Source organism: Mandrillus leucophaeus, unplaced genomic scaffold (genome assembly GCF_000951045.1).
Source record: "Mandrillus leucophaeus isolate KB7577 unplaced genomic scaffold, Mleu.le_1.0 Scaffold706, whole genome shotgun sequence".
Lineage (NCBI taxonomy): Eukaryota > Metazoa > Chordata > Mammalia > Primates > Cercopithecidae > Mandrillus > Mandrillus leucophaeus.
In genome coordinates this window covers 383,531-396,002 of record NW_012107653.1, presented here as the reverse complement: position 1 = coordinate 396,002, position 12,472 = coordinate 383,531, and the positions used below count along the sequence as shown (strand labels likewise).

The 12,472-nt window shown below is 47.3% G+C and overlaps 1 protein-coding gene across 2 annotated transcripts in view; it reads left to right on the top strand.

The window, feature by feature from the left end:
• The window catches only part of DRP2 (dystrophin related protein 2), a 55,823-nt gene that overhangs the window by 21,933 nt on the left and 21,418 nt on the right, over positions 1 to 12,472 (top strand). Inside the window, exons 3-8 of one of the 2 annotated variants that reach the window (XM_011964786.1) lie at positions 1,164 to 1,342; positions 5,471 to 5,634; positions 7,221 to 7,377; positions 8,579 to 8,699; positions 11,244 to 11,512; positions 11,901 to 12,047. In XM_011964786.1, coding sequence (XP_011820176.1) covers positions 1,226 to 1,342; positions 5,471 to 5,634; positions 7,221 to 7,377; positions 8,579 to 8,699; positions 11,244 to 11,512; positions 11,901 to 12,047 — 975 coding nt within the window. In that variant the 5' untranslated portion in view covers positions 1,164 to 1,225. The remainder of the gene's footprint in view (positions 1 to 1,163; positions 1,343 to 5,470; positions 5,635 to 7,220; positions 7,378 to 8,578; positions 8,700 to 11,243; positions 11,513 to 11,900; positions 12,048 to 12,472) is intronic. The other variant, XM_011964787.1, reaches the window with a different exon arrangement.

Genomic DNA, 12,472 nt, shown 5'->3' with positions numbered 1-12,472 from the left:
TCCCAGCTACTCAGGAGGCTGAGGCAGGAGAATCGCTTGAACCTGGGAGGCAGAGGTTGCAGTGAGCCGAGATCGTGCCACTGCACTCCAGCCTGGGCAACAAAAGCGAAACTCCGTCTAAAATAAATAAAATAAAATGCAAATTTCATTATGTCACTCTCTGCTTAAAATCTTCAGTACCTCCCCATTGTCTGCAAGATAAAGCCTACAATCCTCTGCTTGTCATTCAAGGCATGGCCCAATCTGGCCACAGCCTCATCTCCTGCTACACACAACAAGGCACGTACCTTGTACTCTGGTCACACCGAACACACCATACATTTAATTTTCATGTTTGTATTTTTTTTTAACCTTCACTGCCTAATGACAAATCTGTTTCTCTTTCATGACTCACCTCAAGCACATTTCCTCTAGGGAGACTTTTCTTGACATGACCAGATAGAACTCACGATTCCCTCATCAGTCTCTTCACTTCATCCCATAAACACTTCTATTATGACCTCAAATAACACTTTATGGCCATTATTTTCTCCACATTTGTTCTGTCTGTATGTGATACTCCTCAGGGGAAGCCCCCATGTCTTTTCATCTCTGTGCCTCTTAAACTCTACCATACTGATCACATTGTCCTCTGAACATGCTAGGCCTTTTTATGACATCCACCTTCAAACAGGTGGATCCGTCTGCTGGGAATGCCATTCTCCCTTTCTCCTCTGCACAAGCAAATATCTACTCATCTTTTGAGACTCATCTGAAGTGTGCTCTTTCTGAAATATGTGCACATTCTCGGTGTTAGCTGTTCCCCACTGTGTGCTCCCTTAGCCTTTTGGTAAACTCTTGATTTTAGCATTTGTTATGTAACATTTTATTATAATTATCAGCATACATGACTGCCTCCCCTACCCGTCTCCCCCACCTCCACCCTTAGGCTTTGATATCTCAGCAGTTATCTTTATGTCTCTAGCACAAAGCACTATAGGTAAACAATAAATGCTTCCTTGGTCAATAATTAAATAAAGTCTTTTATGGTACATGGTGGCCTGGGTAGGTCAGTAGGCTTTGAATACTTATTTGTATATCTGGTCAAGCCACCTCTGGGTAGATGCTTGATTCATAGGCTTTTCTAGGTCTTGACTCGAAATCTCTCTGTATTGATTTTCCAGGTGCTTAATGATCAATAGCTGGTGCACTGCCTATCCTCACCTCCCCATGAGCCTTGGTTTTTATGCAACCTATGGTCATGCAGGGATGCCCTTATACCCTCCCACGATGTCATGATTGGCAGGCAGCTGACCAGTTCCATCATAGCAGCAGCCTCCGAAGCACCTGCCCCCACCCTCAGGTAAGAATCTGATAGTAAAAGAAAGACCTGTGGAGAAAGAGTGGACACAGGATCTGTGTATCCTTGGGGTACCCACACTTCCTAAGGCTCAGGGGCATTCTCTGTATACATGTAATCCCTTGGATAGCGTGGGGAATATATTGGGCCCATCCTTCATTACTCATGATGTCTTTTATGGGGGGGCATAGGGAAAGGAAGAGCATTGGGCTGAGCAGCTCAGAGGGCCCACTGCAGCTGAGCGGGGCTGCTTCTAAGAGTTACAGGTCCAGGAATGTCCTAGAAGAGTATGATCCTTCAGGGCATGGTCTAGGACAAGGCAGGACCTTCCTTTGCCTTGGCTTCTCTGTGGCATGCCTTCCATATTCTGCAGGTGTCTCTCTCCTGCCATCAGCTTTTCCTCTCAAGTTCCTAGCCTTTTTCATAGCTCCTGGCTCAGCCCCACTTAGAATTCCCTGAGTTCCATATCTGCCTGTTCTCTCTCTCCGCTCCCGTAGTAGTGTGATGGTGGTGGTGTATGTGCCCGCCTGTGTATGTTGGTAAGCAGGTAGAGGATGTATGTGAGACAGTAGGGAGGGCAGCCCCCTTTCCCAACAATGAGTGAGGTCTCGGGAAAGTTGACTGGAGAAGGGAGATGCCTAAGCATACTTTGGGTTGCCCTACAATACTTTGGGGTCCAGAGGCTATGGGAGTGTGAGAAAGTGCTATGTCCCCTGGAGCCTCACAGATGGGCTGCAGTGCTGAGTCACTGCTAGGGGGCAGGCAGCAGTTGAATATACAGGAAGGAAGAAGGGAGGAAAAAGGAAGTGGGGATGGAGAATGTGGATGCTGGGGAGCCCATTTTGGGGGCAGTAATGAAGGAAAGTCAAGGTCCAGAGAGGCATTAGAGTCAGGTCCCCCTGAGCTATTTTCCCACGTCCAACCAGAAAGAAATTACTGCCTGGAACATATTCTCAAAGCAAGGGTCAACGTAGACTCCCCCATTAACCTACCCCTTCCCTAGAGTGGGACTTTCACAGGGTTGAGGGATTGAGAAACTGAGCCCTTCCAAAAGGCTTACCCTGTTCATTGTCTACCCCCACCAAGCACCACCATGTAGGCAGGGAAACCTGAGGGCTTCATTTTGTGATTGCCGATGGCATGGCCCAACTTCTGTCTTCTGTCACAATCCAGTTTCTCTTCCTTTTCTGCAGCCTTTTTCTCAAAGATTCAAGGGATGGATAGAGAACCTCAAAGGGAGTGGGGTGCAAGAAGCAAATATCCTGGCTGCAAAAGCCAGAAGTAGAAGGCAATTGATAGTGAAGGGGAAATAAAACATTACTATTCATCATTTGCCTATTGTGTGCCTGGCTCTGCTAGGTGTGACTTGAGAGTATATGGGGAAGTAGGAGAGGGAGAGCAGGGTGATGGAGAATAGTATGGCAGCTGGGTGGGGGTTTAGGAAACCAAGAAGTCTGCAGGGAATGCAAAGCTGACATGGGTGGAGCCCAGCTCACGGTGGGTGCTCCCCTCAGCGTCAGGACAGCTTGGTTGTGGCTGGGTCACAAGGGGCTGTTGCTAACGCTGGGGCATTCGCAGTGCAGAGGACCCAGCACAAGTGAAGCTATGGCCCAGAGGTAGAGCAACTCCCTGCTCTTGGCCTGCCATCCCCTGCCATCCCCCAGCCACCCTGATTGGCTCCACCCCAGAACCCCAGAAAGAGTCAGGCAGCTGTTCCAACTATTCCTGTAGGTGGGCCTCAGCATGGAAACAATGTGGAACTGTTGGAAAGTCCAGAAGACTCTGTGGGAGATAAATGAGGATGGGAACAGAACACTTATTGGTGAAAACGATGTGTTTTCCCTCAGTGCTGATGGATGGGGGCCCAGCTTGGGAATGTTAACCTTTTCCCAGACAAGTCTGCTGGAAAAGGAGAAGAGTGGCCACTTCAGGAGGGGCCCTACCCCTCAGGCCAGTGGCTTATGGGAAAGGGCCTTCCCCTGCCCCCACCCAGGGTAGCACAGGCAGGGCACAGGAGCCTCCCTGGCAATGACTGCCTACATGGAACTGCTGGATCCCAATGACCCGTTTCCCTCCCCTGTGAAGGTTCAATGGGATGCCCATAAACCGTCCATTTCCCTTTGGCCTCAGGGTGCAGCGAGAGGTCTGAGGGCTATGGCTCTCCCTCCACTCCTCTCTACCTCTCAAAGGCAGGGCAGAGCACCCCTCTATTTTCACAGTGGACTCTGACAAATCTCCTGGCCTCTGCACTCACCCAAGGATAATCACATTCAGAGGAATTCTGCTGCCCCTGCTTCTCGATGCTGCCATCCCATGTCCTTTGTCCCTGAAACCTTCCTCGCTGTCTCTAAGGAGGCTTACTTAGTCTAAGACAAGGATTATTTTCCAAGCCCATCCTCTTATCATGTCTTGGGGAAATTGCTTACCAGAAGCTTGTCACCAAGGTGGTGTGATCTTATCCTCCACCTCAGGGGAGGGGTGGGCCTAGAGGCAGAGTGACCCCTTTGTGTCTTCCATGGAAAGGGAAAATAAATCAACAGAAGCTACCCTCTGCATGCCCCTCCTCAGCACCATGGAATGCCCAGTCCCACTCCTGCCATCCTTGCCAGCCTGAGAGGGCCATCCTGGCCCCGGTGTGGCAGGCCCAGTTGGGAGTGAACCGGAATTCTCCAGAGACAAAGCTCTGATTCACCAACCAGGCCCTGACATAGCCGCCCCCTCCAGATTCCTGGGGGGTCAGTAAACAAACAGGGTGACAACCCCCGCCTCCTGGCCTGGCTCAGCCCCGCCTGCCTCCCTGAGAGGGCTTGCTTAGAGCCTGTCAGGATTCTGCCTGTCTGTGGCTCATCAGGCACTAGGTCTGGATTCCTGGTGAGGGATGATCATGGAGCTGCCGGATCCTGCTACGGACTCCCCAGGCAGCACAGGTAGGGTGAGCTCCTGGGGCTACAGGCTGGCTGAGTGCTGAGCTTTTCCCATAGCTTGACTGCTTCTTCACTTCCCTTTGTCGGTGTGGCTGTGGGCTATGATTTTAATGGGATAATTGGTTTCCTAAATTGTCTGGAGAGTCTTGTGTGGGGAAGACATATGGTTTGGGGGCAAGGGGAGACTACAAGAGTCTCAACCACTGACTAGCAGGGCTATTTTCTTTCCAAATGAATGCAAGCGTGTAGACAGGCAGGTAGGCAGGCGTGGGTCTCTCTAGTCTGTGGTAGAACAGCCCAGGCTAATTTCCTCCTCCAATTCCCCTTCCCGCCGCCTGCTCCGTCCCCTTGGCTGGGCAGTTCTGGCACTGTGCTATAGGTAGCTACCTTCCTTGGGGCTATCTGGGATAACCACCCTTCCCCCAAACCCCACAATTCCCCCCATAGGGCCTTACCAGTGCCCAGGAGAGCAAGCAGTAGAGTATGTGCCTGAGGGCTCAAGACTAGACTTTGGCAGGCTCCATGGCTTGTCCTCTTGGCCACCAACTCTGGTCAGAGTCCTCCGCTCATCTTTATGAGCAGTTCTCTTGAAGACTGTGTCCAGGCTTCCTGACTGTGGTGGGAAGTACAGGTGGGGAAGGGTGGTGGACACATCAAAGCCAAGGTTCATATGGGAAGTAAGACATAGATCACTGATCGTTCTCTCTTGCCAGTCTACTCCCTCTATAAATCTTTATGGAGAAACTTCTCAGCTTGCTTTTCTAGAAGATTGAGTAAACTGTAGGACCCTGAAGTATGAGCCAACAGCTTACCTGGAATGGTATGGTTGTCCAGAATTTGGGCAGTTCTGTGCAGCTTCTTACCTAATGTAGGTACTTCCAAGACCCCATCTGGGCAGTGGTCCTGAGGGGTGGGGTCCCAGCTTGGGAATGTTAACCTTTCCCTAGGGCCAAAATTTATAATAATGAGTAACAATAATAGTAGGCAGCAGTTCTATGTAATTGACCTGTACCAAGAGAAGACCTGGCAATGAACAGGACCACAGGGTCTTTCTTCATCTCAACCCCTGAACACACAGAGAATAGCGTTTCTGAACCCTGGCAGCAGCCCTTCTCTCCCCTTGTTCACACTTCTCTCACCCTTGGCTTGGTGCAGACCAGGGTGTGGCACAATTCAAGGATCACAGGATGTTTGTGTTTCTGTCCAGGTTAGAGCTGTTGTCACCAGCCCTGCACCTCCTCAAGATGGTGCTGGGGTTCCCTGCCTAAGCCTAAAGCTGTTGAACGGGTCTGTTGGTGCCTCTGGACCCCTGGAACCACCAGCCATGAATCTGTGTTGGAATGAAATAAAAAAGAAGTCTCATAACCTCCGGTAAGAAACAGGTCCCTTAGGGAATTGGCTTAGATGGTGTTGGGCTCCTTTTGCTGCTGCACCCTGTCCTTCTCCTCTCAGCCTGTGCATCCCCCTTTCCTCAGCCCACCCACTTCTCCCTTTCCTATGCTGGCACTGGGGAAAGAGCCTTGCTTTAGAAGTCAGGAGACTTGGATCTGAGCCTCAGTTTTAAGTCACCTTGAGTAACTTGTTTGAGTTCTCGAAATGTTAGCTTCCATTTGTTTTTGTTCTTTATAAGGACAAAAAATGAGTGGAGGAATAATACCTGTTCTAACTACCTCACAGTGTGGTCATGGGAATTCAAATCAGATGTTGAAATGCTTTCTAAACTTAAAAGTGCCGATGTATAAATGAAGGGGATGATTGCTCCCATCTCCTCTTCCTCTCATAGCTGTCCTACATCTTAGTAGGTCCCATCTGTTCTCTTCCCCATCCTTTTACGTTCTATCTATAAGTTTTCAGCCCACCTATTTCTCCCCAAACTAAGGGTAGCTCTGTAAGAGCCTAAAGGCAGTTTTTTTTCTCAGTTGTTCGGCTTTCCCTAGCTGTCTGTGCATGCCTGCCACTTTTTTTCTCTGCCCTCTATCATCAAAGCTTCTGGCTTCTGGCGGGCTTTATTAGGGGTGAGGCATTGTGGATAAGTTGATAGAATGCAGGCTTTGGAGTCAGGTAAACCTGAGTTCAAATCATAGTTCTATCAATGACTTAACTGTGTGACCTTTAGGAACCTACTTACCCTTTCTGAGCAATAAGAATGCCTACCTGATAAGGTTGTTGTAAGAATTAGTTGAAGCAATAATTTAGGTAAAGATCTTGGTCTAGGTGGTGGTGGGAAGGGGAGCAATGAATAAAGATAGTTATTATTGTCAGCCAAGGGGAATGGCTTGATGACTGCACATATTCTTGGCCAGCCTCCAGCCTCCTACCATGGTTCATTTGGAGGGCAGCGGGGTGGGAGGGCAGACAGAGATAATTATACAGTACAGATTTTTCTGTTTCCATATCTCAGACCTCTAGCCAATGTTCCTTTGGGTCCCAAGGGCTGTTATATTCATATGCATCCTTGCACATGTGCATGCCTACACTCAACCACCCAACTTGCCCTTTCCACTTACTGAATCCTCTCCTGCTCAGAGGGCAGTTCGGAACAGCCTCTATGGTTGAGCAGTTTGGCGTGACTTGAATTCTACCAGGGCAAGAGGGGAACCAGACAGCTGTCACCTCTAATGCCCTTGCTCAGTTTCCTACGCTTCCCAGCCTATTGTTTGGCATGCAACTGAAGTAACTGAGATCCACAAAGCGACATTTTAAACCATTCAAGTTTGGGATGCCTCCACACCCATGGTTCTACCTACTGGTTTTAGTACTGTGCTCCATGTGGAGGTGCCTTGGGACCCTTTTTGGGTGGATAAGAGGGAGGACTCCAGGCCTCCTCCCACTTGAACCAGAAAAGCTCCTCCTGAATTTGTTCTCGATATTAAAGTTCCATATAACTTAGTTTGGGAAAAAAGTTTTGCCACTTAAAAAGAAGACTGAACATCACTGGTTTTACCCATTGTGTGCAGCGCTCGCCTAGAGGCCTTCTCAGACCACAGTGGAAAGCTTCAGCTTCCTCTTCAAGAGATTATTGACTGGCTCAGCCAAAAGGATGAGGAGTTGTCAGCTCAGCTGCCCCTACAAGGGGATGTGGCCCTGGTGCAACAGGAGAAGGAGACACATGCGGTAGGTTAGAATCAGAGAAGCCGTGGTGTGTAGCCTCTCAGCTGGGGAGGAATCCCTTCTGCAGTACCCTGACAGACACCCAGCTCTGCTTAGACACCTAAATGAATAGGAGGCTGTATGCAATCCTACTAGCCTGTGGCTAGCATGCCACAGCCTAAGTCAAGTATTTTCTTTCTACCCCTCCCATCAAATTCTGGCCCCCCTTAAAATACTGCCATGATTTTTAATGGGAATATGGGGAAATGAACATAATATAATGCTAAATGAAAAAACGCAGGATACAAAACTAAGTGCAAGTGGATCTCAATTGTATAAAAATGTATATAGATAAGTGTGATGTTTACATACATATAACAGCATAGGAAGGAACTATATCAAAATGTTAACAATGGTTAATTCTATGTAATAAAATTGGAGTTCCTAATTTTCTTCATATCTTTCTGAAATTTCTAGTATTTCTGTGATATATATTACTGCTGTAGTTAAAATACTTCTTAAAATGACTACAGAATGAAATATAATACAGCAATAAAATAAAATAAACTATAACTGCGTGCCACAGCATGGGTGAATCTTACAGACAGTATGTTGAGTGAAAGAAAAGCCGGATACAAAAAGAGTACATACTGTATGATTCCACTTATATAAAGTTTTAAAATAGGCAAAACTAATCAGTGGTTTTACAAGGATTGTGGTCACCTTTGTGGGAGGGGAGGGAGGGGTGGGGCGTGAAGATGAGATAGTGACTAGGAGGGCCCACCGGGGATGCTGATAGAATTCTGTTTCTTGATCTCAGTACTGATTACATCAAAATGTACACTTTTAGTTTGTGTACCCTGTATATATTTCAACCAAAAATTTAGTTATAATTTTAATATAAATCCTGCCTATCTTGGTTTTGATTTTCTTAAGACCGTTACAGGAAGCTTTCTGAGTCTTTTGGAGAACCAAGATCCCCACATTTTTCTCTATCCTGTGGCACAGACAGACAAATTTCATACTAAACAGACCTTCCAGTGTCAGAGTTATTTTTCTGCCTATCAGGAGGATTGCACGTCTTTTTTGTCTAGGTAGTTCAAAGATACCTGATAATGCCAAAGAATCACGTCGCACTGAGAAGAAAGGCTGTCAGTTGCAGGATGGAATGTAAAGTGATTGAAAAACTTTCCTTTCCTGTTGACCATATTGCTAAACTTTATAGGCCTTTATGGAAGAAGTCAAGTCTCGGGGCCCCTACATCTATTCTGTGCTGGAGTCGGCTCAGGCCTTCCTGTCCCAGCACCCATTTGAGGAATTAGAGGAGCCTCATTCTGAGAGCAAAGGTAGGTGGTCTTCTGTTTTTCCCACTTCTTCTTGAGTCGTGTACTGCTGAACAAACACCCTCCTGCCTTCCCCAAACTCATTTTCTTATCTGTTATCTGGGAGGATAGTTTCCCCCAGGAGTCCATCCAAATTTGGGGGAAAGCAAGATTCCTACTGCAGGAAAATAAAGCAAAGAGAATATAACCTGGAGCAGGGGTCAACAGTTGTGTGACCCAAAGCTGTGTGTGGCTCTTTGGAGCAGCATGTGTGGCCATTTAATGAGATGTGGAAAAGAAAAACAAAAAAACCACTCAAATGAATTGAACTGACTCAATAAATAAAAGTACCAGTATGTCCTTTAAAAACACAGTGCTGGCTGGGCACAGTGGCTCATGTCTGTAATTCCAGCACTTTGGAAGGCTGAGGCAAGAGGATCACTTGAGCCCAGAAATTCAAGACTAGCCTGGCAACATAGTGAGACCCCCATCTCTACAATTTTTTTTTTTTTTTTTTTTATGAGATGGAATCTCACTCTGTCGCCCAGGCTGGAGTGCAGTGGTATGATCTTGGCTCACTGCAAGCTCCACCTCCTGGGTTCACGCCATTCTCCTGCCTCAGCCTCCCGAGTAGCTGGGACTACAGGTGCCCGCCACCACACCCAGCTAATTTTTTTTGTATTTTGAGTAGAGACGGGGTTTCACTGTGTTAGCCAGGATGGTCTCGATTTCCAGACCTCGTGATCCACCTGCCTCGGCCTCCCAAAGTTCTGGGATTACAGGCATGAGCCACCACGCCCGTCCCCAAATTTTTTTTTCAATTAGCTAGGTTTTGTGGTGTGTGCCTGTAGTCCCAGCTACTTGAGAGGCTGAAATGGGAGGATCACTTAAGCCCAGAAGTTCAAGGCTGCAATGAACTATGATTGCTCAACTACATTCCAGCCTGGGCAACACAGCAAGACCCTGACTCCAAAAATAAATAATATAAAATAAAATAATAAAGTAAAATAATCATAATTTTAGAATACTGCTTTATTCCAACATCGAGGGACATGCAAACCAGCAAATAATAAACCTTTATAAAATCTAAAAAGTTAGGTGATGATTGCCTTTGAAAGGCAAATTGACTATGACTCTTTGGGATTTTTTTGTGTTTAGTCTTTGTTTTTGAGACAGCCTCTTGCTCTATAATCCAGGCTGGAGTGCAGTGGCGTGATCACAGCTTATTGCAGCCTTGACCTCCCAAGCCCAAGCGATCCTCCTGACTCAGCCTCAGCATCCTGAGTAGCTGGGACTACAGGAGCATGCTACCACACCCAGCTAATTTTTGCATTTTTTGTAGAGACCAGGTCTCGCCATGTTGGCCAGGCTGGTCTTGAACTCTTGGGCTCAAGTGATCGGCCTGCCTTGGCCTCCTAAAGTGTTGGGATTACAGGTGTAAGCCACTGCACCCAGCCAACTGTGACTCTTTGATACTGACTCCGATGACTTCTAGCCCCTTCCCTTGATAGAGAGGGCCATTCTGGTCTAGATTCAAATAAGGCAGCGGGATGGGACTCATGGTGACTAGATGTGAGTGGTGGTCTAGCAAGCCCTCTTCTCCGAAAAGAATCCTCAACCCTCTGAGATGGATTGTCAATAGCCTGAAAGAACCCTTTGTGAATTGAGCCCTTTGTCAATGCCATATGCCCTCTTAGTTTACTTCTGGCCCCTCAATGGGAGGGCCAGTACTTAATTTGATGCCCAATGGGCCTCAGATAGGACAAGCTCTAGAAAGAGCAGCACAATTCTAGTTAGCTTGGGGCTATGGGGCTCTGGACCTTCTGAGGAGAGATCTGAGGGAGGAAGAAGAAATCTATAGATTAGGAGCCTAGGTGGAAAAGCTGGACACATACCAACTTCTCCTGGGCTGAGCCTTCATAAAATGCCTCCCCTTGGCTGGAAGTGGGCAACAGAAACTAATGGAAAATCACATTCCAGGATCATATGAGTAGGGCTCTAAATGGTTTGCCTCACTATGCCTCTTATAATGTCTTACTTTTTCATTTCCTACTGTTTTAAAATATGAGGAAGTCCTCATGATACATAGTAAGTGGAAAAAATCAGTATGGTCTGTTGACCGTGGTGGTGGATATGTAAACCAACGCATATGGTAAAATCACATAGAACTAAACACACGTGTACACACATGCACGCACGAATACAAGTAAAACTGGGGAAACTTGGACAAAATTGGCAGATTATGTCAATATCAATATCCTGATTGTGATATTGTACTGTAGTTTTGCAAGATGTTATCATTTGGGGAAACTGGGTAAAGGGTACATGAAATCTCTGTGTTATAACTGCCTATGACTCCACAATGATTTAAATATAAACAGTTTTTTTTTAAGTGAATGTATTAAAGGCCTCGACCATGGAAAAATATGTATTTGTGTGTATATGAATATATACACAAACATGCCCACATGTACACACACACACATTTTATAAAGGGCTGTTTCTGTCTCTTTCTCTGGGCTGACCCTGCCTGGTTGGCCTAACTTGGCTTCCTGCCTCCTCTTGCAGATACCTCCCCGAAACAGCGAATCCAGAATCTCAGCCGCTTTGTATGGAAGCAGGCGACAGTAGCCAGTGAACTGTGGGAGAAGCTGACAGCCCGCTGTGTGGACCAGCACCGTCATATTGAGCGGACTCTGGAGCAGCTCTTGGAGATTCAAGGGGCAATGGAGGAACTAAGCACTACTCTGAGCCAAGCCGAGGGAGTCCGAGCCACTTGGGAGCCCATCGGGGATCTCTTCATTGATTCACTCCCAGAGCACATCCAGGCTATTAAGGTATGCAAGCCCCCTCCCCTGACTACAGTCTACCCTGAGACCTGACACTCTCCCCAGACCCTGACAATGTTTCTGCTGCTGAGACTTCATTGTTGGCCTGGACTGCAACTGAACTGCCGTCAGTTTATGTGCTAGATTTGGGGCTGGTTTGGCTGGAGTCTCTTCTGTTTTTCTACCTTCTTCTCTTTTCCTGGTGTTTTCTGAGGATGAGAGGAAGAGGATAAGGACAGTGGCCACCCACACCTTAGTCTGGTTGCCCTAATAGGCAAGCACTAGCCTGTGTTATTGAAACAAAACCTCTGGGTGAAGAGGGAAGAGTAGAGGTGAATGACTATTGGTTCTTCTTTCCCACTCTGTCTGCTGTGGCACTTGGGTCCTGGTTCTCCAGTTGTTCAAAGAAGAATTCTCCCCCATGAAAGATGGAGTAAAGTTGGTGAATGATCTGGCCCACCAGCTTGCCATTTCTGATGTGCACTTGTCAATGGAGAATTCCCATGCCCTGGAACAGATCAACGTCCGATGGAAACAACTGCAGGTAGAAGAGCAGCCTGGAGTGAACCATGGGGAGGTGCCTCCATATAACTAGGCTTGGTGGAAACTTCTTCAGGGTTATGGAAATGGGATGTGCATGGGAAAAGAGGAGTGGAGAATGTAGAGCTAGGGAATGGGCTTTTCAACCTCTACGCTGCAGGGAATGATTGAAGTGAATAAGAGGGGTCTTTCTGGATTTGGGCACTCAGGATAGACAGGAGCAGGGGAAGAGTGACTGTGGCCTGGAATTAGGGATGCTCTGCTGTGACTTTTGGGAGTTCTGGGGGATGGCTAGGAGTTGGGTGACGGTGGGAGAGGCTGGAACCAGAGAAAAGCCAGTCTCTGAGGAAGCTCATAAAGATTCCCGGAGGTACCTGGGGATCCCACTCTAAATAACTGGAATGAATCTACTGATCTCACCCTGTTCTT